The sequence below is a fragment of the Eleginops maclovinus genome, chromosome 16 (assembly GCF_036324505.1).
Source record: "Eleginops maclovinus isolate JMC-PN-2008 ecotype Puerto Natales chromosome 16, JC_Emac_rtc_rv5, whole genome shotgun sequence".
NCBI classification, from domain to species: Eukaryota; Metazoa; Chordata; class Actinopteri; order Perciformes; family Eleginopidae; genus Eleginops; species Eleginops maclovinus.
Window position 1 is genome coordinate 23473200 of NC_086364.1, and position 20097 is coordinate 23493296.

The window sequence follows — 20097 nt, forward strand, 5'->3', positions numbered from 1 at the left end:
CGTTAAGCCTCTCTCAGCTTTCCTCCCCTGACCTCATGACTGCTACACTAAAAGAAGAAGAATAGTAAGAAGTCGTTGGTCTTTAACGTAAATAAAAGTACCGACACATGTCAACGTACTTCATTACAAGTCAAATTGACTTCAAAATCTCCAATAAATCAGCCAAAATGCACTTTAAGAATCATATCTTGACTTTTTACTTTAAATATCTTTAAACTAAATGCATTTCTTTAATAAATCACAACAGGAAGTGAATACTAGGATTTGACACAGATTTGATGATGGCCAGATGAATATTTTATAATGTTTACAACACATAAACACATAAAGGTGCGTAACCATCCCATCTTCCCATTCCAGTGTGTGTGTGTGTGTGTGTGTGTGTGTGTGTGTGTGTGTGTGTGTGTGTGTGTGTGTGTGTGTGTGTGTGTGTATTTGTAGCCCCTAATGGACCCTGTGAATGAAGAGATGCCACCCTGTTGTCTGCATCAAGGTCAAGTGTGTGCACAGAGGTGTGTGTGTGTGTGTGTGTGTGTGTGGTAAGATATCCATGTAAGGCGGCAGCTAATAATAGCAGTACTTCGTTTTAAACTTTGGTTCGATCATCTTGAGCTTGAATTTGCTTGCAGTGTTTTTACTTGACTTTATGTAAGTTGCATTCCTTTTTTCTCACCTCTGCCAGGGTTTGAGACCCTCATGATTTTGGCTTCTGTTTGTTTGTCAGCAGGATACTGGACTTAGAAAGTTCAATATCCCGCCTGAAACGCCTCCATCGGACTCCTTCGTTTGCTTCCAGATCATAGTGACATCCCAACATTCACGTGAATGAAAGACAGATTGCCCTCGGCTGTTTTTATTAGTATACGGTTTGTATTTCCTTGACAGTAGACTCTTTTATCTGTAGAGTGTTTTGTGTGTGTGAGTGGGGTATCTGCACAGAAGGAGGAAGTGCTTTGTGAATGAAGACTGAACCAACGTAACGTTCAGATTCAGAGGGGCTGGTGAAGATTTCCTGAACACTGAGGCGTCGGATGATTATGAAAGGAGACACATTTCTGATAATGAAGCTGAATCATTTTCTGTGAAGAGCCTGTGAATAACCATAGGAAGGAATACATATTCAGATCCTTTCTAGAGTAAAAGTACTGTAAAAATACTCATTGCAATAAAATGTTCCTTAAATTGTATATCCTGTGCTTTCTGGAAAAAAAGTTCCAGCAAAACAGTTAAGAAATAAATGATAAAAAATAATAATACTAAATAAATGAAAAGGTTATTTATAATGTAAATGTAAAAGTTAAACATTTAGAATTGTTTTATTAAATAAATTAAAATAGATAAAGAAAAAAAATCTCAATCAAAGGAGATTTCTACACTTTTAATCAGGAGTAAACAGGACGAGACAGGAAAAGGGGGGATACAGGAGGATGCAAAAGGAACATAAGGATTAAGGTGGAAACAGGAGGAAAGTGGAGGAAGAGGAAACAGGAGGAAACAGGACGTGCATGTGAGTGTGTGCATGTGAGTGTGTGCATGTGAGTGTGTGCAGCGGTCTGCAAATAGCTAGAGAAAGGCTCTCCTAATGCAGCCATGAATAAGAGATGATAGAAAGAGGAGTGTTGAATGCACACAGTGTCCATTAGAGGAGACTCACGCAGGCCATTAGGTGAAGGATCACACACACACACACACACACACACACACACACACGCACACGCACACACACACAGCCATTCGCTGTAGAAATATGCAGATGTTTTCACTAACAGTGGAGGAATGTCACTATTACTGTACTGACACATTTGAGGTACTACAACTAATTTCACTTGAGTATTTATCTTAATGCAACTTTATAATTCAACTCTAATTTAATGACAAATATTGCACTTTTCCATTCACTTCATGTATTTAACACACATTATAAATGCTGATATGATATGATGCAGTACTGTACTAAGGATATACCTGTATTATAATAATGAAATACTGTGAAAAGAGACATTGTGCACAAGTAATTGTACTTCTTTCTTTTATTCATTTGTTCAGAAGATGATTCTTAGGTATTTGGACCTAGCATTTTGAATTCTGGACTTCTACTTGTGATGGAGTATTTGCTAGATAAGCAGCGCCCTCTGGTGCTGCAATGTACAAAAACACCACGTGAAGTTCATATACTTTCCCCAAATATCCAGACACTCTTGGGTAAGGGTAAGATAAAATATTGATCAGTATGCACAATTAAGAAAGACGAATTTTAAAACATACATACACAATGAAATAAAGAAGGGAGGTGGATTATTTTCTGATTGCAAGGCGCTTATTTAAATGTGTGTATGATTCTGCTGGGAACAGAGCGCTTTGCAGCTGGTTTGCGGAATGTACTAAAAGCACCGAGTCCATTGGCAGTGCATTGTGGGATGTGTAGTCTCACAGGGATTCAAGAAAGGCTAATAATCAATGAACCGCAGTACGCCTTGTACTACATTTCCCAGAACACACTGCGACATGTGAGCTGTGTGTATGTGAAGCAGAGAGGAGGAAGGTTTTTCAGGAATTCGTCTGCAGACTTGGAGCTTCGTTATAACAGAAACATGGTAAGTCCACTAACGGAAACACACATATTCCCGTTAAATACTCCTCTTACTAGCTATAAAACACCGCAGCTATCGTTGGACATTGTCGAAGTTTGACAAACGCTGTGATTGCTAATGGAAAATGTAGCATTAGCTAGCTAACTTAAGCTAGCAAATTAGCCACTAGCTAATTATGTCATTTTTTTAAAGGGGGGGGAGGGAGACGGTTGGGAACAGAATAGCAATTAAAAGCACTGTGAACTTTTGGGTTTTTGAATTCCCCGTGTTCGTTAAAACCGTTATTCTCCCTTTTATTCTAACTCGGGGGGTTTTTGCATTTGTTGGCTAGCTGTCAGGTTTGGTTTTTTTGGGGTTTTTAAAAAAAGTACAAATTTTGGACAAACAAATGTAATTAATTTTTTAATAATGGGGGTCCTCTTAAAAAATCTAATAAAACCCACTGGAAAAAAACACAGTGGTAAATTAAAAAAAAAAATGGGTCCCAAAGGGCTGCAGCAATAAAAAAAAAATGGAAAACAATTTTATTTCACAAGACACCCAACAAGTCCAAAATAAAAAACCTCGAACCTCACTTCCCCTTTTTGGGTGAATTGCAAAAAAAATGGAAAAAATCCCGGGCATTTAAAAAAAGCTTGAATATAATTGGGAAAAACCAAAACTTAAACTGCAACCTACATCAAATTTCGGGGGGAAAAATTAAAAAATATAAAATGAATGGAGTAAAAAATGTGGCCTTTATATTTGGGCACCCAAATTTTACTTTCAGCCTATCCCTTTTTTTGGGGGTGGGAATTTAAATCTCTTTGGTCCCGGGTTTTGTTTTAAGGGGGGGAAAAGAGCAAGAAAAAGAATTTTCCATCTAAAAAAAAACCCGTGTTGGTTTAAAGCGGGTGGGGAAAAACCCAGTAAAAAAGTAAAATAACAGGGGGGTTTTTACCTTTTTAGTTTTTGGGTGTTTAGCATTTTAGCTACTGGCATTTTTAAAATTTGGGTCTGCCCCCTTTTCCTTTTCCCTTTAAAAAGGGGGGAACAAGGAACAGATGGATTATTTGAAAAACCTTTTTTAGTGAACATTAGTAACTGATCCAACCGGGTTTTCAAGTTTCATTAAAAAACTGGGGTACAACTATATTTCCCCCCAAAAAGTGGAAAAGGGGCCCTCCCAAAATTGTCTTGAGTAAAGTAGAAGTACTCTCAGGGCCCCTTGATAAAGGGAAAATACTCAGCTTTACTTGAAAAAATTTAAATACTCCCGGCTTTACTTGGGTAAAGTTTGAATACCCCCAGGTTGTACTTGAAATAAATAAAAGTACTCAGGTCTTTTACTGAGTAAATAAAGTACCAGATATTGGGACTTGATAAAAGGGAATTCTCAATCTTGGGCTTTATAAAGAAAATTACCAGGGCTTGTACTTTTAGTAAAGAGAAACCCCAAACTTTACTTGATTAAAAAAGAATACTCATCTTGGACTTGATAAAGTAAGAATACCAGATCTTGGGACTTTAGTTAAAATTAAGTTCTCAGATCTTGACTTTGGTTTAAAAAAGGGGGTCAGGGCGGGAAATTAAAGAGTAAATACTCAATCTTGTACTTGATAAAGTTAAAAATATCAATCTTTACTTGATAAAGGACAAAACCAATCTTTACTGAGTAAATAAAGTACTCATCTTTACTTTAGTAAATAGAAGACTCAGGTTTTTGTACTTGAGAAAAATAAAATACTCAGGTCCCCTTTACTTTGAATAAAGTACAAAACCAATTTTTGGGAAAACTCGTCACATAAAATATTCTAAAGTTCCCCCCAGTGGGAAAAAAATACCCCTCCTCCCAAATTTTCAAAGACCAATTTAAAAAAGTCATTGGGCCGGGGTTGTCCCCTTTCAAATAATATCTCTGAATTTTTTTTAAGTTGATCATTTAAAATTTCTCCCCAACTGGTTTTAAAAAGCACTATTTTTAAGGGTTTTTATACTGCGGGGAGGCGGGATTTTCTGCATGGGAAAAAAATCTGAAATTTAAGGGCTGGATATATTACCATCATTAATCCTAAGCTGCCTAGCAACTAAATAAATGTAGAGGAGTAGAAGTACGCAGTAGCATAAAATGGAAGTACCTCAGTTCTTGAGTACATCTGTTTAGTTACTTTACACCAGGATTTGTATATGTGTTTTAGCATTTAGCTAGCTGTCAGTGTGTAACTTTGGCTCTGTGCCCCCCCCCTTACTGGAATCTCCTGCTCTGTGCAGACTCAGGGAGGAGCTCAGGTCCTGCTCCGTTTCACAGCAGACTCTGCATCACGTTAGCGTAGAGCGGACGGTCTGCATTCCTTTCTGTCGACATCAGGCTCCAGCTGTCCGGGTCACTGCTTATTGCCTGTCACTTCCCCTTTGTCTCCCTGCTGCCCCCCCCCCCCCCTGCGCGACACATTTTACACTTTCCTTCATTAAACTGTTGATGAGGCTCAGAGATGACTTCAGGAGAACAGCTGTTTCTGTTTATATCGCCCTAAGTTCAACGAGAGAGCAAACATCCTCAGCGCTGAAAGTAGCTTAGTATATTTACTCAAATACTAAACTTGCAATGTGAGGTTCATGTACTTTACTTGAGTATTTCCATTGTATACTCCTTTAAACTTCTACTCTACTATGAGCTAATAACAAATCCACAAATGAATAACCATGTCAATGTAATTATGGGTTCAGATATCCAGCAGCCGAATATAATAATGCATCAATAACCATAATACACTCTGTAGGTATATTCAATACTTAAGTTCGATTCTGAATGCAAGACTTTAATTTGTACCAGAGTATTTTTACAATTCAGTACTGCTACGTTAAGTGTTGTTGTGCTGGAGGAACAGCAGGTCAAACAGTAAGCACACTGTACAAGTCCCATGATGCACTGCTTCCTCCCTGCCTCTCATCTAAGCTGTACTGTTGCCACCGGCAGGCACTGTGTGTTTCACTTCTTTTAGAATCACCAATTCCACTTTTTTTCAGATTTAAACTTTGTTTTCAGAATTTGACTTTTATCACAATTCTGATCTTTTCTAACAATTGCCATGAAGGGTCATTTGTTACTCACTGGTTTGTTTGTTAGCCCTGTTTACTCTCTTTGTCTTATCAGCAGATAACGTGACGATTAAAACGGCCAGAGAGGAAGTCCGAGGCAAAGACACTGAATCTAATTATTAGTCCGGTGTTTGAAGTGTTAGGTTCACAAAACGTTCTCCTGTATGTCGGGGCCTTTAAGATCTGACAGGTTGCCCTCCATTTTTTTACTTCAGTCATCAGATCTGCTTCCTCTTCCTCTCTCCTCCTCACCGCGGATGCCTCCTCTTCCTCTCTCCTCTCTCAGGCCTAGCGGTCCAGCTAACTACACGTTTGCATCTGTGTGTTCTTCGGGTTCTGATCCGCTTTAAGACGCTTCACTTCGACTGAAACCCCGGAGGAAGAGCAGCAGAAGCGACTGTTCCCCCCGCCCCCAAAGGGTGAGAGACAACAACAAAGAGTAAATATTCAGATCCATGCTCTGTGTTTCAGGAAAGGAAGTTAATGTCCATATCTCCACCTTTTTGTTTTCAGAGCAGCATGGAGCACCGAAGAACCCCCTCCTCCTCCCCCGCGATGAAGATGATGGGATGGTATACACACACACACACACACACACACACACAGGAGTTTACAAATATGGTTTTGTTTTGTTTCATTCACATGATGTGTAAGAAAATGCTTTAGCTTTGTGGCATGTTTCTTTGTTTTGTTTACTTATACTGGCTCTATACATCTCTGTCCCCCAGCCTCCCATCGGTACCCCTCGGAGGTCGGATTCAGCCATCTCAATCCGGTCTCTGCACTCAGAGTCCAACATGTCTCTGCGCTCCACTTTCTCTCTGCATGAGGAAGAGGAGGACCTGGTATGGCATTAACAGACACTTCATATACGTGTGTTCAAAAACGCTCTGGAAGTATAGTGTTGATAGTGTGTGTGTGTGTGTGTGTGTGTGTGTAGGAGCCTCTGGTGTTTGCTGAGCAGCCGTCTGTGAAGCTGTGCTGCCAGCTGTGCTGCAACGTCTTCAAAGACCCCGTCATCACCACCTGTGGGGTGAGTTTACCTCCGCCTTCCTCACTGTACGGTCCGGACACACAGAGGCGGTTATCAGACCAGTTGGAGACCAGACTTTGTCCGTTAAAATCGGTTGGAGTCGGGCAAATTTAAATCTCTCCAGTTATAAAAGTAAATCCCCCAGAGCACAGTTAGTGGTTTATCAGAAATGGTCTGAATGGAGAGTCAGCAGTCGCCGCTCTCATCGGTAGAAGCTGTAACAATGGAGGACAGAGCTCCGCAGTTATGGCGGCTTCAATTTCAGCCTGCAGAGTCATCCTCAGTGATTTCACAGAGCAGACTGTCCGTGCAGCAGCAGGTTCATTAACATGATATTACCCAGACAGCTCTGCATGCTATAGCTGCTGTTCTGATTTATTCTATCTAAGGATATGCAGGCCTCACGCCGAGGGAAGTTCAGGGCCTGCAGTGAACCGTAAGAAGTGTTGATAAATAAGAAAACATGGACGCTTCATAACGCTTGTTTTTGCTTCTCCCTCAGCACACCTTCTGCAGACGATGTGCGTTGACTTCAGGTGAGATTTGAATGCTTTCTGAGTGTGAAATCAATAGGTTGGTGCAGAAATTGGTCCTAAAATCCGAGTTATCATTTTAGCACCTCTTCAAAATCACATGGAGAAATCCCATTGAAAGGAGATGCTGCCTTCAGGGTCCAACACAGAAATATCTGCTCCACTGTATAACAGCTGTAGTTAAGTGTGTAGTTTTCTTAATATTGACCCTCTGTTGCTCTACGTCCTCTCAGATAAGTGCCCGGTGGAGGCGGCTAAGCTAAAGGTGGTGGTGAACAACATAGCAGTAGCGGAACAGATCGGAGAGCTGTTCATCCACTGTAAATACGGCTGCAGGGCCACGGCCAGCGCTGCAGCGGGGGCCGCGGCCCCAGCCACCACCACCGTGGCCGGGAAACCAGGAGCGTTCGAGGTGGACCCTCTGGGCTGCCCCTTCACCATCAAACTGACCACGCGCAAGTGAGGGCGGGGGCTTTAATCGGGGCTGCACCACTGATCCACATGTTATCCAAACCACAGTTAGCACAACATCTGATCTCCCTTCTGCAGAGAGCATGAAGCCAGCTGTGACTACAGACCGGTTCGATGCCCCAACAACCCCTCCTGCCCCCCCCTGCTCACCATGAACCTGGAGGCTCACCTCAAGGAGTGTGAGCACATCAAGTGTCCTCACTCCAAATACGGGTGAGTCTTTACACACACACATCTATAATCCATTTATTACACACTCCTCTACCTCCCACCTCCGCTGCATCAGACTTTATTCATCCCGGGGCTTTGGGTGTTGTTGTAGTAGCTTCATTTTGCGATGGCGTCTCGTTATGTGTTGCATCAATAAGAGCGGCGACTGCTGACTCCATACAATCTGTGCTTTGGGGGAATTCATTCAGCAGACTCCAACTGATTTTAACAGTCGAAATAGTTCCTTTATTTTAGAAAAAAACCAATAAGAAAAAAGGTAATAATAGATCAAACTTAAACTAAAGTTGAATCAAAAATGTGCAATAAATATAAATATGAATACTCTTTGTTTTGATGAACTATAGGAAGTTTTAATGAAAGGTGCAATAAAAATAAAAGTATATGATCAAAAGAAGTCAATGTGCAAAAAGAAGATGAAATAAAGCAGAATAGAATAAAAATATTGTTATATATAAAGTAAAAGTCTGTAATAACAACAAGTAAAGATGTGTATATCAACATATACTGTCTGCCTCTCGACTCCCTGACAGTTGCACGTTCATCGGGAACCAGGACACGTATGAAACTCACCTGGAGGTTTGTAAGTTTGAGGGTCTGAAGGAGTTCCTGCAGCAGACTGACGACAGGTGAGCAGCGAGGGGAGCTATCAAGTTTACATATCCAGCATCTTAAAATGACTAATGATCCGTAATTATAGGATCTGCTCCTATCGGCTGTGATCTCTGACCTCTGACCCCTAGGTTCCATGAGATGCAGCTGACTCTGGCGCAGAAGGACCAGGACATCGCCTTCCTGCGCTCCATGCTGGGAAAACTGTCGGAAAAGCTGGACCAGCTGGAGAAGAACCTTGAGCTCAAATTTGGTGAGAGCCGAGGTGGAAGAAGTCCCCCTGATCTTCAGTAAAACTAGAAATACAGGAAGTATTACCCCCCCCCCCCCCAGCTTTAACACTGCCTCCTTGCTGTGTGTGTTTTAGACGTGTTGGATGAGAACCAGAGTAAGCTGAGCGAGGACCTGATGGAGTTTCGTAGAGACGCTTCCATGCTCAATGTAAGTGTGTGTGCACTGTAAGTGGACAAGAGGAATTAAAGTAGGCAGCCGTGATTAGTATATTATATGCATGTGTTTGGCTGATCTGAATCGGAGCAATTGAAAACTCACTTGGCTTGATTGTGTACGTGTTACTGCACCGTATCAGCGTGGTAAATAAAATGGAGATATTTGTACACACTTGTACTCAAGGACAATACTTGTAGAAGAAATCCCACTCACCGTTTCCGTCTCTCTACAGGATGAGTTGTCCCACATCAACGCCAGACTCAACATGGGGATCCTGGGCTGTAAGTTAAACCTCCTTTACAAGAAATCGTCTCTATCATTCAATTAATTTATTCAAAGTTAGAAATATAAGCTGGATCGTAAGACAGTGGAGATATGTGCACTTCAACAAACTACATTTACAAGCTAAAAGAAGACAAACTGTTCCAACCCTGAGCCCTAAAGGCTCCCTAAAACATGTATGAGTCAGTGTGAACATTGGGTTACAGGTTACAGAATAAAGACGGATCAATGACTGAAGAACACCTTTAATAAACACCTGGGAAAAGTTCATTATCTTTAATGCTCTGCTGTCTTGATCAAATCTAGCCCTGACTTTCTTCTCTGGTCCTTCCTTCCCCATCTCCTCTTCCTCCTCTTCCTCCTCTGTTAGCTTTGATTAAACTCCTCCCGTGTTTAGCTTCCTATGAAACGTACTTATCCAGTCTGACCCGTCTCTGTGCCTGTGTGTAGCGTACGACCCCCAGCAGATCTTCAAGTGCAAAGGGACGTTTGTGGGTCACCAGGGGCCCGTGTGGTGCCTGTGTGTTTACTCCACCGGAGACCTGCTCTTCTCCGGATCCTCGGATAAAACCATCAAGGTAAAACGCCGACGCCACAACGACTCCACAACCGTTTTCTGTGATGTACACACACTGACAAGATGGATAAGTAACTCATAAAACCTCCCTTAACAAATCTGAACCATCCCTTCTAAGAGACCTCAAGGTGCGCTCAGCCACAGCAGGTATTGATATTCAGGGTGTGTGTTAATGTCTCCTCCGCCCTCAGGTGTGGGACACCTGCACCACCTACAAATGTCAGAAAACCCTGGAGGGTCACGACGGCATCGTGCTGGCTCTGTGTATCCAAGGGTAATAAGAAAACACATGCACAACACACGCTGTGAATATAAGGTCAAGCAAACTTGGAATTACCAGCCCCCCCCCCCCCCCCCCCCCCACCCCCCAAAAAAAAAGCATGACTCGTTGATATTTTTTGTCTCTACAGGAACAGGCTGTACAGCGGCTCTGCAGACTGCACCATCATCGTGAGTAACTGCTTCCTCTTTATAAGGGATGAGTCAGCGTTTCATCACCTCCTGTCCCCTGGTCTGGAGGTCATGGTTTCCTGAATGTGTTTAACGTCTTGTTCTACAACATAAAATACATCAGTTCATCCCCCACTGGTGGATTTAAAAACGACAGCAGCTAACACGCGTCTAAATGAGACAACTAAATGTCATCACGTCCAACATTAGTGAAGTCATGTGACCGTGCTGTAGTTCCTTTATAGCCCAACATTAGCCTCCTTTAGCTTAGCGGTGGTGACGTGAAGTCATGTGACCGTGCTGTAGTTCCTTTATAGCCCAACATTAGCCGCCTTTAGCTTAGCGGTGGTGACATGAAGTCATGTGACCGTGCTGTAGTTCCTTTATAGCCCAACATTAGCCGCCTTTAGCTTAGCGGTGGAGACGTGAAGTCATCCCATTGGACCAGGGAAATGTTGCCTTCAGGGTCCAACACAGAAATCCGTCATCACAGCGCTATTGTTTTATTTTTATGTATTTTTTATCTCTCTGGTGTGTCTCAGGTGTGGGACATCCAGACTCTGCAGAAAGTCAACACTATCCGTGCCCATGACAACCCCGTGTGCACGCTGGTCTCCTCACACAACATGTTGTTCAGCGGCTCCCTCAAGGCCATTAAGGTACTCTCATCTTTACGATCCATCATCTGATGTACGTAGTGTCATCAGTTTACCTTCCTCTAAAGTATGAGTGCGTTATGAAAGCAAAGTGCCTCACCTCTACAGTAGAAGTAGAATTAGGAAGAACTGAAAATGACACCCGATGCCCAAGCTCTGAGCTCATGCAGTTCAACCCGAGAGGTAAATACTGTTTATCACCTTTTACCACAGTTTAGGTTTTAGTGGGACGGCTGCCAGGAATACAGATTAGTTATTTGGTCTTTAGGGATATGTTAAGGTTGTATTTATTTAGAAGTTCTTTAGTAATTGCTGTTGCTAGGCAGGACTTCACTGATCCGTGGCAGAAGTGAGGGTAAATTGGAATAAAGTAACTAATTACCAGGAAAGCTTTTAGATTGAACTCATAAGAAGTTTCTGAATGTTCAGTGAGGAGAAGGAGTGGCTGTCGACAGAGAGGAGGGAGTTGGATGATTGGGGTTCAGTGTGTGAGTGTGTGTGATGTCAGTCCTCTTAAACAGGGACTTTCCTTTCTTTCCCAACTCGAGTGCCTGCTCCTCCCGTCGCCCAGCTTTCCTCTCTTCCAGCTCAGTGACATCATCCCTGCCTTTATTCACCACTCTGTGTGTGTGTGTGTGTGTGTGTGTGTGTGTGTGTGTGTGTGTGTGTGTGTGTGTGTGTGTGTGTGTGTGTGTGTGTGTGTGTGTGTGTGTGTGTGTGTGTGTGTGTGTGTGTGTGTGTGTGTGTGTGTGTGTGTGTGTGAAGCACATTGTGTACAGAGGAGATATCCTGCTGATGTTCAGGCTCATATCAGTATTTGGTGGCTCCACTCTAAGTGTTGCATAGTGATGTCACTATGTTCAGGAAGTAAACACAGGAGTCCGAATGGAGGTATTTCAGGATAGTTTTTTTTTTAATATTCCTCATAACCCCCCCCCCCCCCCCCGTGTGCAGGTATGGGACATCGTGGGCACGGAGTTGAAGCTGAAGAAGGAGCTGACGGGTCTGAACCACTGGGTCCGAGCGCTGGTGGCCTCCCAGAACCACCTGTACAGCGGCTCCTATCAGACCATCAAGGTAGGTGGACTTCCTGGTTTCATTGTCCAATCACAGCTCATGCTTAATGGGACTTAAAGCATGATATTATTTTACCCCCCCCACCCCTCCCCCCTGTTCTTTAGATCTGGGACATCCGCTCTCTGGAGTGTGTCCACGTCCTGCAGACCAGCGGCGGCAGCGTCTACTCCATTGCCGTCACCAACCACCACATCGTCTGCGGCACCTACGAGAACCTCATCCATGTGAGAGACATGCACACACACACACACACACACACACACACACACACACACACACACACACACACACACACACACACACACACTATTTCACTTTCTTCTTTTCTGCTTTTGGAGCAAAAACCAAAATGTGTCAAAGTCAGTAAAATAATCAGGATTTTTCCTTCCACTAGTCTAACTGACAACTTTGAAAAACAACCTTGAGATGCATCAACACCAGACTCAACTCTAACGTGTGTGTGTGTGTGTGTGTGTGTGTGTGTGTGTGTCGAGGTGTGGGACATTGAGTCTAAAGAGCAGGTCAGGACTCTGACGGGTCACGTGGGAACGGTCTACGCTCTCGCCGTCATCTCCACCCCCGACCAGACCAAAGTGTTCAGCGCCTCCTACGACCGCTCCCTCAGGGTGAGTGTGTGTGTGTGTGTGTGTGTGTGTGTGTGTGTGTGTGTGTGTGTGTGTGTGTGTGTGTGTGTGTGTGTGTGTGTGTGTGTGTGTGTGTGTGTGTGTGTGTGTGTGTGTGTGTGTGTGTGTGTGTGTGTGTGTGTGTGTGTGTGTGTGTGTGTGTGTGTGTGTGTGTGTGTGTGTGTTTGAGGTAGACGTTTGGTTTGTTTGTGAAGTACTTCCTGCTGATACTGAATGTGTGTGTGTGTGTGTGTGTGTAGGTGTGGAGCATGGACAACATGATCTGTACTCAGACTCTGCTCAGACACCAGGGCAGCGTCACCGCTCTCGCCGTCTCCAGAGGACGCCTCTTCTCCGGAGCCGTGGACAGCACCGTCAAGGTACCAAACACACCGCCCCCCCAGTTTCTACACCCTTATTATATACGTGTGGCTCTCCTTCATTGATCTCACTCTCCCTCTCTCCGTCCCTCCCTCTCTCTCTCAGGTGTGGACGTGTTAATCGGTTTTGTCCTCGTCTTGGTGTCGGACCGATGAACCTTGTTTCCTCTTCCTTCTCTGATTGTGATTTCCCGAGCTGCAGACCCCTTATAACCCGGAGCTGCATCGGAGACATTTTACTACTAAGTGTTGCTTTTCGAAACCTTTCCAAACCGACCCTCCTACGACCTCATCACCAGTGCATTATGGGGCAGAACGAGACGAGACGCACCGGGACGGACGATTCTCTGTCCTGCTTTCCTGTTAGAAATGTCCTGATGATGCATTCTGTTCAGTAGTCTAAAGGCTGGTTTCACACACAGGGAGACGCAACACACACATTTATGTATCCCACAATGCACCGGGACAAAGACCGTTACATTGACTACCTGTGGTGGAAAGTATTTATGCAATTTGGAGAATCTGTAGCTGAATATTCCCATTTCCTGCTTCTCTTCAAGTCATTATAACCCAGTGATCTACTGGTCCTTCAGTACAGATATAGAGATGCTTCTGACTTCATTTCAGCCTCAATTGCTTTTACTGAGTAGATCTACACTGTAGTAGTAATACTTCTTCAGTAAAAGAACTTCTTCTTCCACCTGGAGAGCTGCAGCTGCTTCGCCACACAGGACCTTCCTTTATCTGTCAGAGTTGTGTAATAAAGTAGTTCCTCGTGGAGTAATATGAGTGCACAAAGTCTTCATGTTGAACCACAGCCCCCCTGTCTCCATCTGAGTCTGAAGGGGATCAATACGACTGCATTTTCAGATTTCAAGTAGATGGAAAAACCCGGGAATGAGTCCTTAAACACTGTCATGAGTCAGCATTTCTTCACTTCCTGTCCCCTGGTCTGGAAGTCAATGGTTCCCTGAGTGTGTTTTTGGTCTGTGGTTAACCTGAGACTTGAAATTCATGAGTAAAAACCCCACCTTTGAAACTGACTACGTAGCATTCAGAAGGAAGGACATTCCCTCCCTTTTTCCTCGTCGTCCCCCCTCCCCCCGAAGAGTGTGAAACCAGCCTTTATTAAACTCCTCCTGTCAGTGACGCCTGTAGAGATGTTTGTTGTGCCATGATGAACGGTTGTACAGAATAACACACAGAGGGAGGGAGGCAGTGTGTGTGTGTGTTACTGTGTAAGTGTGTGTTTTAATGAGTGCCATATGTGTGTATGACGTAAGGAAGAACTGCCTCCCCTCTTCCCCCCCCCCCCCACCTCTAACAAAACCACAGATTGATTTTGTTTTAAGACGAGCAGCTGATTGAGTGACCTTTGACCTCCAGGATCATGAGAGCGAGAGTGTGCCATCAGACGATGTTTCAGGACCCATATTGGGTTAAAAAAGACTATTAATGCCTGAGAGGGGGGGTGCGTTGGATCATGTACATTCACACCAAATTTAGGTTTTTACAGTTGCCTTCATTTACAGCCGCCTTGAGGAGGCGTTCACTGTCTCAGTGATCTATTGTAATAACGTGTAATCATGTCGCCTGTGATGATCATCAATAAACTGTTGTACACTTTCAGCGAGCTGCTCTCATTTATTCTAAAAATAAGAAATGCACCGCCATCTGCGTCGATGCTGTCTTACATTTAATGGAATATTAAAGGTCCCTTTTTTGCTAAATGCACTTATAGGTGTCTTCAATACATATATGTATCTCACCTGGAGCACCAAAGGTTGTCTCTTTCCCTCCTGACCCAAGTCTGGGAAAGTGGCTGCCTTAGGTTTCAGGTTCATGCGGGACGTAAAAAAGAGGAGGAGCCAGAAACGGGCCCAAAATGGGGGCGTGGCCAGCAGCAGCTCATTAGCATTTAAAGCTACAGATACAGAATCTGCTCTTAAGGAACAGGGCTGAGGGGATTATGGGATTCTACAATGATCTGTTTGGTGTTACAGCCAATCAGAGACAGGTTCTGGATATATCTGGGACCTGGAATATATTGTTGAAGAAGAGGATAATAGGGGACCTTTAAAACAAAACTTATAGGAGAGAAATTCCTTAATATTCTTTGAGATAAAAAGAAAACGTAATTTCCATTCTTTAACTAAAATGAAAGAAAAGGAGGATTTCATTTCTGTTTTGTCCATCAAAAGTGAAAGGAAACAAACCAAATGTATATATTTATGTTTCTGAATATTTTGATGCTGATACTGTACTTTTAAATATAAAAATGAATGCGTGTTGTCTTGCAGTGCGGTGCTGCCCCCTGCAGGAGGAAGTGTGAAGTACACAGGAAGCAGTTTGTATCGAACATTTATTTATTCAGAGCAGATGGCCATAAGATGCAGTCACTACAGCACACACACACACTCACTCACACACACATCCATACTGTCAATAGCAGAGCGACACATAACACACACACACACACACACTGCTCTCAAGCATTCACTGAGGGAGTCTGATAAGCACAGGCGGAAAATAAAACAGCTGCTTCTTTAGTCCGGACAGAAAATGATCAGTACGTTTCTTCCACAACTTTCTTTGACCCTCTTTGTTTTTTATAACCATTCTACCTTTTTATCGCTCTTCAGGAAACTCCTACACAAGAAGGATGACCAAAATGAGACCAGAAGGAGGAGAGGAAATGTTGAAGGTGACTTTATAAAGAGGTGTTGTTGGGAATAAAGAGAGGAAACTACAGCTGACCTTTGACCTCTGACCGGATTATCATATTAATCTTACCAGCTGACATTTTACTGATAAATGTTCAATAACGGCAGGTTTTCTTTAGTAAATCCACATTAAAACTGGTCTAATTTAGATGTTTTATTGGAGTAATTTAATTTCTAATTGTCCAATCAGATGGAGAGGAGATCGTGTGTGACTGATTGTGAGTTAGCTGTGGAAGATCATCACTGGCAATGCAATTAAAAAAGATACAGTAGGTTATTATCATGAGGAATTACTGAGAAAGGACTTAATATCTCAACATACCGAGAAACACATTTTCAAATAAGATCTTTTTTGAGACAATATGTAATTTGTCAGTCTTTATTTAACCATTGATTTGTGATATTTAGTCATTATTTCCAGATACTGAATCATTATTTTGATACTAGGTCGTTATTTTGACATTTTATGTAATTATTTGGAGCTAATCAGTCCCTTTTTCTGTTTCTGAGTCATTCTTTTGTAATATTAAGTCATTAATTCCAGAAAATGTCATTATTGTAAGACACTTTTGGGTAAAAGTAAATAATCACCTCATCAGCAAGTTACGTTTTGTAATGCTGTTTCATTATTAAGCAATATTACACCATTATTTCCAGAAACGCTTTGGGAACATTGTCCTGTAAAGCTAAGTCATGTTTATTTACAGATGTATATAGTCGTGATATCACGTCTGGAACTTTTGTCATAATGAGGACCTTCAGGATCTCTTTTCCTGCATGTGCTTTCAGTAATGTGCTTCCTTCACTAACAGAGCAGCAGGTGGTGTTTGTTTTAATGTGATGTTTTCATGTTTCAAATATCCCATCTGACCAGTGATTTGGGGGGGGGGCAGTATACCTTCTTTTTTTTTAACCATGAGCCAACAAACCAAACATAGCGAGAGATCTTGATATTTTATAAACACCCATCCACTGTACTGTAGTCAGACCAAAATCACAACGCAAGGCACATGTTTCAAAGAAAGAACATTGCATTTAAAATAATACAAAATAATAAAACAGAACAACAAGAACTGCTTGTATTTTACACATCGCCACACCCACGTACACATGTAGGCAGAGGAGGAATAAAATAATAGGTAAAGTAACACAAATGCTTCCTGGAAACATCCCATCATGGTATCCTACAATGAGTCACTTAAGCATGGAGAAGCAAACACTCAGATTAGATCCGTTTACTTTGAAAAATATTCTTCAGGATGACACACACATCATAAATACATTTCTTATTTTTTTGTTGCAAATATCCATATATATAATCTCTATGTTTTTCATCATTTAAATACCACAACTATTCTCTGAATTCATTTCACACCGGGAGCGTGGCTGCTGCTGCCAAACCTGGGTTTTCTTTGTGGACCGAGGCGAGACTGGTTTTAGGGATTTAAAGAGGCACTCATAGTGTGTGGGCTTTACGAACTGGTGCAGGAATGAGTCCTAAAACCCTGAAATGAGTCAGCATCAACATAAAATACATCAGTAAATACCCCACTGGTGGATTTAGAAACAGCGGTTGTTAACAAGTGTCTAAAGGAGACGACTTAACGTCATCACGCCAACATTAGCCTCCTTTAGCTTAGCGGTGGTGACCTGAAGTCATGTGACCGTGATGTAGTTCCTTTATAACCCAACATTAGCCTCCTTTAGCTTAGCGGTGGATACGTGAAGTCATGTGACCGTGCTGTAGTTCCTTTATAGCCCAACATTAGCCTCCTTTAGCTTAGCGGTGGAGACGTGAAGTCATGTGACCGTGCTGTAGTTCCTCTATAGCCCAACATTAGCCACCTTTAGCTTAGCGGTGGTGACCTGAAGTCATGTGACCGTGCTGTAGTTCCTTTATAGCCCAACATTAGCCGCCACATCTCTGAACCACTCTTGAGTTGCATTATGGGGAGTGTAGTATCCAGCTATGGAAGTGCCTCTTTAAATGCAAACCGCCCCCCCTTCACAGATCTCTGCTGCCTCTCGCTCCATCAGCACCTTTTTTAAAAATTATTTTCCCATGTCATGGCAACACACTGTTTAGTAACCATGGTGACGATGAGGACGGTGAGGGTGAGGATGTAGATTGTCATGGCAGCACGGGTGGGTGGTTAGGAAGGTGTGGGATGAAGGGGATGGAGATGAACAGAGGATGATTGTTGGATGAGCTGTCAGGAGGGCTCACTGTAATTTAATAATGAAATACTCCACACAGGGATTTAGGAATATTATGGATCTTAATCTATGAGTGAATACAGGGGTTAATTAATAGGGATGCAGCATCTGAACGGATCAGTGAATGGACCCAGTTTAGAGATGGATCCAATCGACACTAAAGAAAGTGTCAGACATTTTGGAGGACAATATCTACTCTCTTTCAAGCCACCAGACTCCATTGACAAAAACAGTCATTTTTTTTTATGAAACACAGGAGCTGTTTCGTGTTATTGTGCAACTCTGGTGGTTCTGAACTTAACGGTTATCTGTCCTCCATGTTGTAAAGGATGGGAGGGTTGGGTTGAAATCAGAGCTGTACCTTTAAGGATGTTAATACTGAGGATTTTTGGTTGCATTAAAGCATCCCAACTTAAAAGGGTTTGAAAATAAATGATGGTCTTATTATTTTCTGCTAAGATAACAGCAGGAATCAGGAGATAGAGCCACCAGACTCCACTGATTGCGTCCCGGGTCCAGGGGAACCTCACATATTTTGGGTGCCTGCCAGGATCAGAACCGGGGTTCTCTCATCCAAAGCAAGAAGCAACAGAAGGTCTCTCTCTCTGGGTCTGCTGCTTGAACCCCGAGACCTTCAGAGCCTCGTGGCAGAGTGTTGAAGATCTGCAGCCTCTGTCCTCTGTGGAATCTGCGGCTTTTAGAAAGCTTGTCAGCCAAATCCCCGTTAACACACCAATGACCAGGTGAGCTAACGCTGCATAGAGACTGGTTCCTATCCAGCAGGTCACAGGGCCGTGCAGAGGCTCCACTCACATGTTATTAATGACACACAGAGACGTCACGGTACCGGTATCACATATTATGCAGCCCACTGAAACGGAGCAGGAGTTTAACCTCTAGCTCTTCCCTAATGTTCAGCATGTACTGCCAGATAGAGAGCTTTAATTACTGAGCTGCAGTAAACTACATGTTAGCATTTAAAGCCAAACTTTAGAGGTTATTCTGGTGAGAGTGACTCAGAGTAACTCAGAGTAGAGTAACGCATCACAGTTCAGAGACAGTGATGATGTAATGTCCCTTATCACTTTAAGAAGGCAGGAATAACTAACATGTACTGGATTACATTCTGGAAGTAACTTGCCCAACACTTACTAAGTTACTGGTTCTGACAATGGAGTTTGGTTCCCTTCAAGAGGTGTCTGAGGGGGGTTGATTACATTAGATAATCAGAGGAGAAAAAGCTGCACCCCGACTTAGGCGACTCTGAACCAATCGAAGGTAAAATCAGCGTCTTGGTTAAAGTAGTCTGGTGGCCTTGTAAGTGAATCCATCCTTACTTGAAAGTGTTTGAAAATGAATGTCATTGGACTTCATGATTATATATTCCCTTATTCGGTTACCTGAAGCTTGTTGTGTTGCCCTTATTTCCTGCTACGCTTACAGCAGGCATCAGGAATGATTTGAACTGAGCGGTGACTCTGCAGCTTGTGATGCAACAGAGCCCAAAATCTGACATCTGACCCAACCTCTTTAAAAACAACCTTCTCTATGACCTCCATCTTCCCTTTCCTAACACCTTACATCCTTCTCCCCAACTTTACCAAACCTCATCCCCGAAACCCTGCCGTCTCCTTGCTGCAGTTTCTCTCGGGTTAGATATTGAATTTATATTGTGCGGGCTCCCGTGGCTGCGTTGTGCTTCTCCTGTGGGTGTTTTGTTTTTGAGGGGCGGTAGTAATGAGGAGGGTATGATCGCAGCCAGGACAGGAAACTGAATCCTGAAATTCCAACAATTCACAAGCACACATCCTTCTCACACACACACACACACACACACACACAGTCACACACACCTCAGGAGCTGAATAGTCTCGTTTTGGTCACGGATAAAAATCTTTCCTCCGAGTCCGTTTCCATGGTCACAACACCAGAGGTCACCGTTCCACACAGACATCAAACCAAAGAGCTAGAGATTGATATTCATCGTTATATTCTTGTTATATATTACTGTGCTAATGCAGGACTTCTTCAGTAGATATAAACTCTCCATGCTTAGAATGTACACATACCATACTATGATTCAGCGCACAGCTGGCGCTTCAATCACTGTTAGTTT

At 42.9% G+C, this 20097-nt stretch overlaps 2 protein-coding genes across 3 annotated transcripts in view; one reads left to right on the plus strand and one right to left on the minus strand.

Moving 5' to 3' along the window:
• The first annotated feature begins 2489 nt into the window (after positions 1-2489).
• On the plus strand, positions 2490-14670 carry traf7 (TNF receptor-associated factor 7). Of its 2 annotated transcripts, none has more exons than XM_063904482.1 (21): positions 2490-2594; positions 5956-6088; positions 6183-6241; positions 6398-6514; positions 6610-6702; positions 7205-7238; positions 7469-7694; positions 7785-7919; positions 8468-8563; positions 8678-8799; positions 8914-8987; positions 9229-9277; positions 9729-9856; positions 10047-10129; positions 10266-10305; positions 10848-10964; positions 11916-12038; positions 12143-12262; positions 12533-12664; positions 12922-13041; positions 13148-14670. In XM_063904482.1, the coding sequence occupies exons 3-21, from the start codon at positions 6239-6241 to the stop codon at positions 13160-13162; spliced, it is 1827 nt and encodes a 608-aa protein (XP_063760552.1). In that variant the 5' UTR covers positions 2490-2594; positions 5956-6088; positions 6183-6238; the 3' UTR covers positions 13163-14670. The 2 variants fall into 2 exon arrangements, with proteins under 2 accessions (XP_063760552.1, XP_063760553.1); XM_063904483.1 differs by having other exon boundaries at positions 2499-2594; positions 5885-6088.
• Positions 14671-15385: 715 nt separating this feature from the next.
• caskin1 (CASK interacting protein 1) overlaps positions 15386-20097 on the minus strand; it is an 84512-nt gene continuing 79800 nt past the window's right edge. Inside the window, exon 25 of the mRNA XM_063904820.1 lies at positions 15386-20097. This exon is cut by the window's right edge and continues 378 nt beyond it. The gene's annotated coding sequence lies outside the window, so the exon portion shown is untranslated.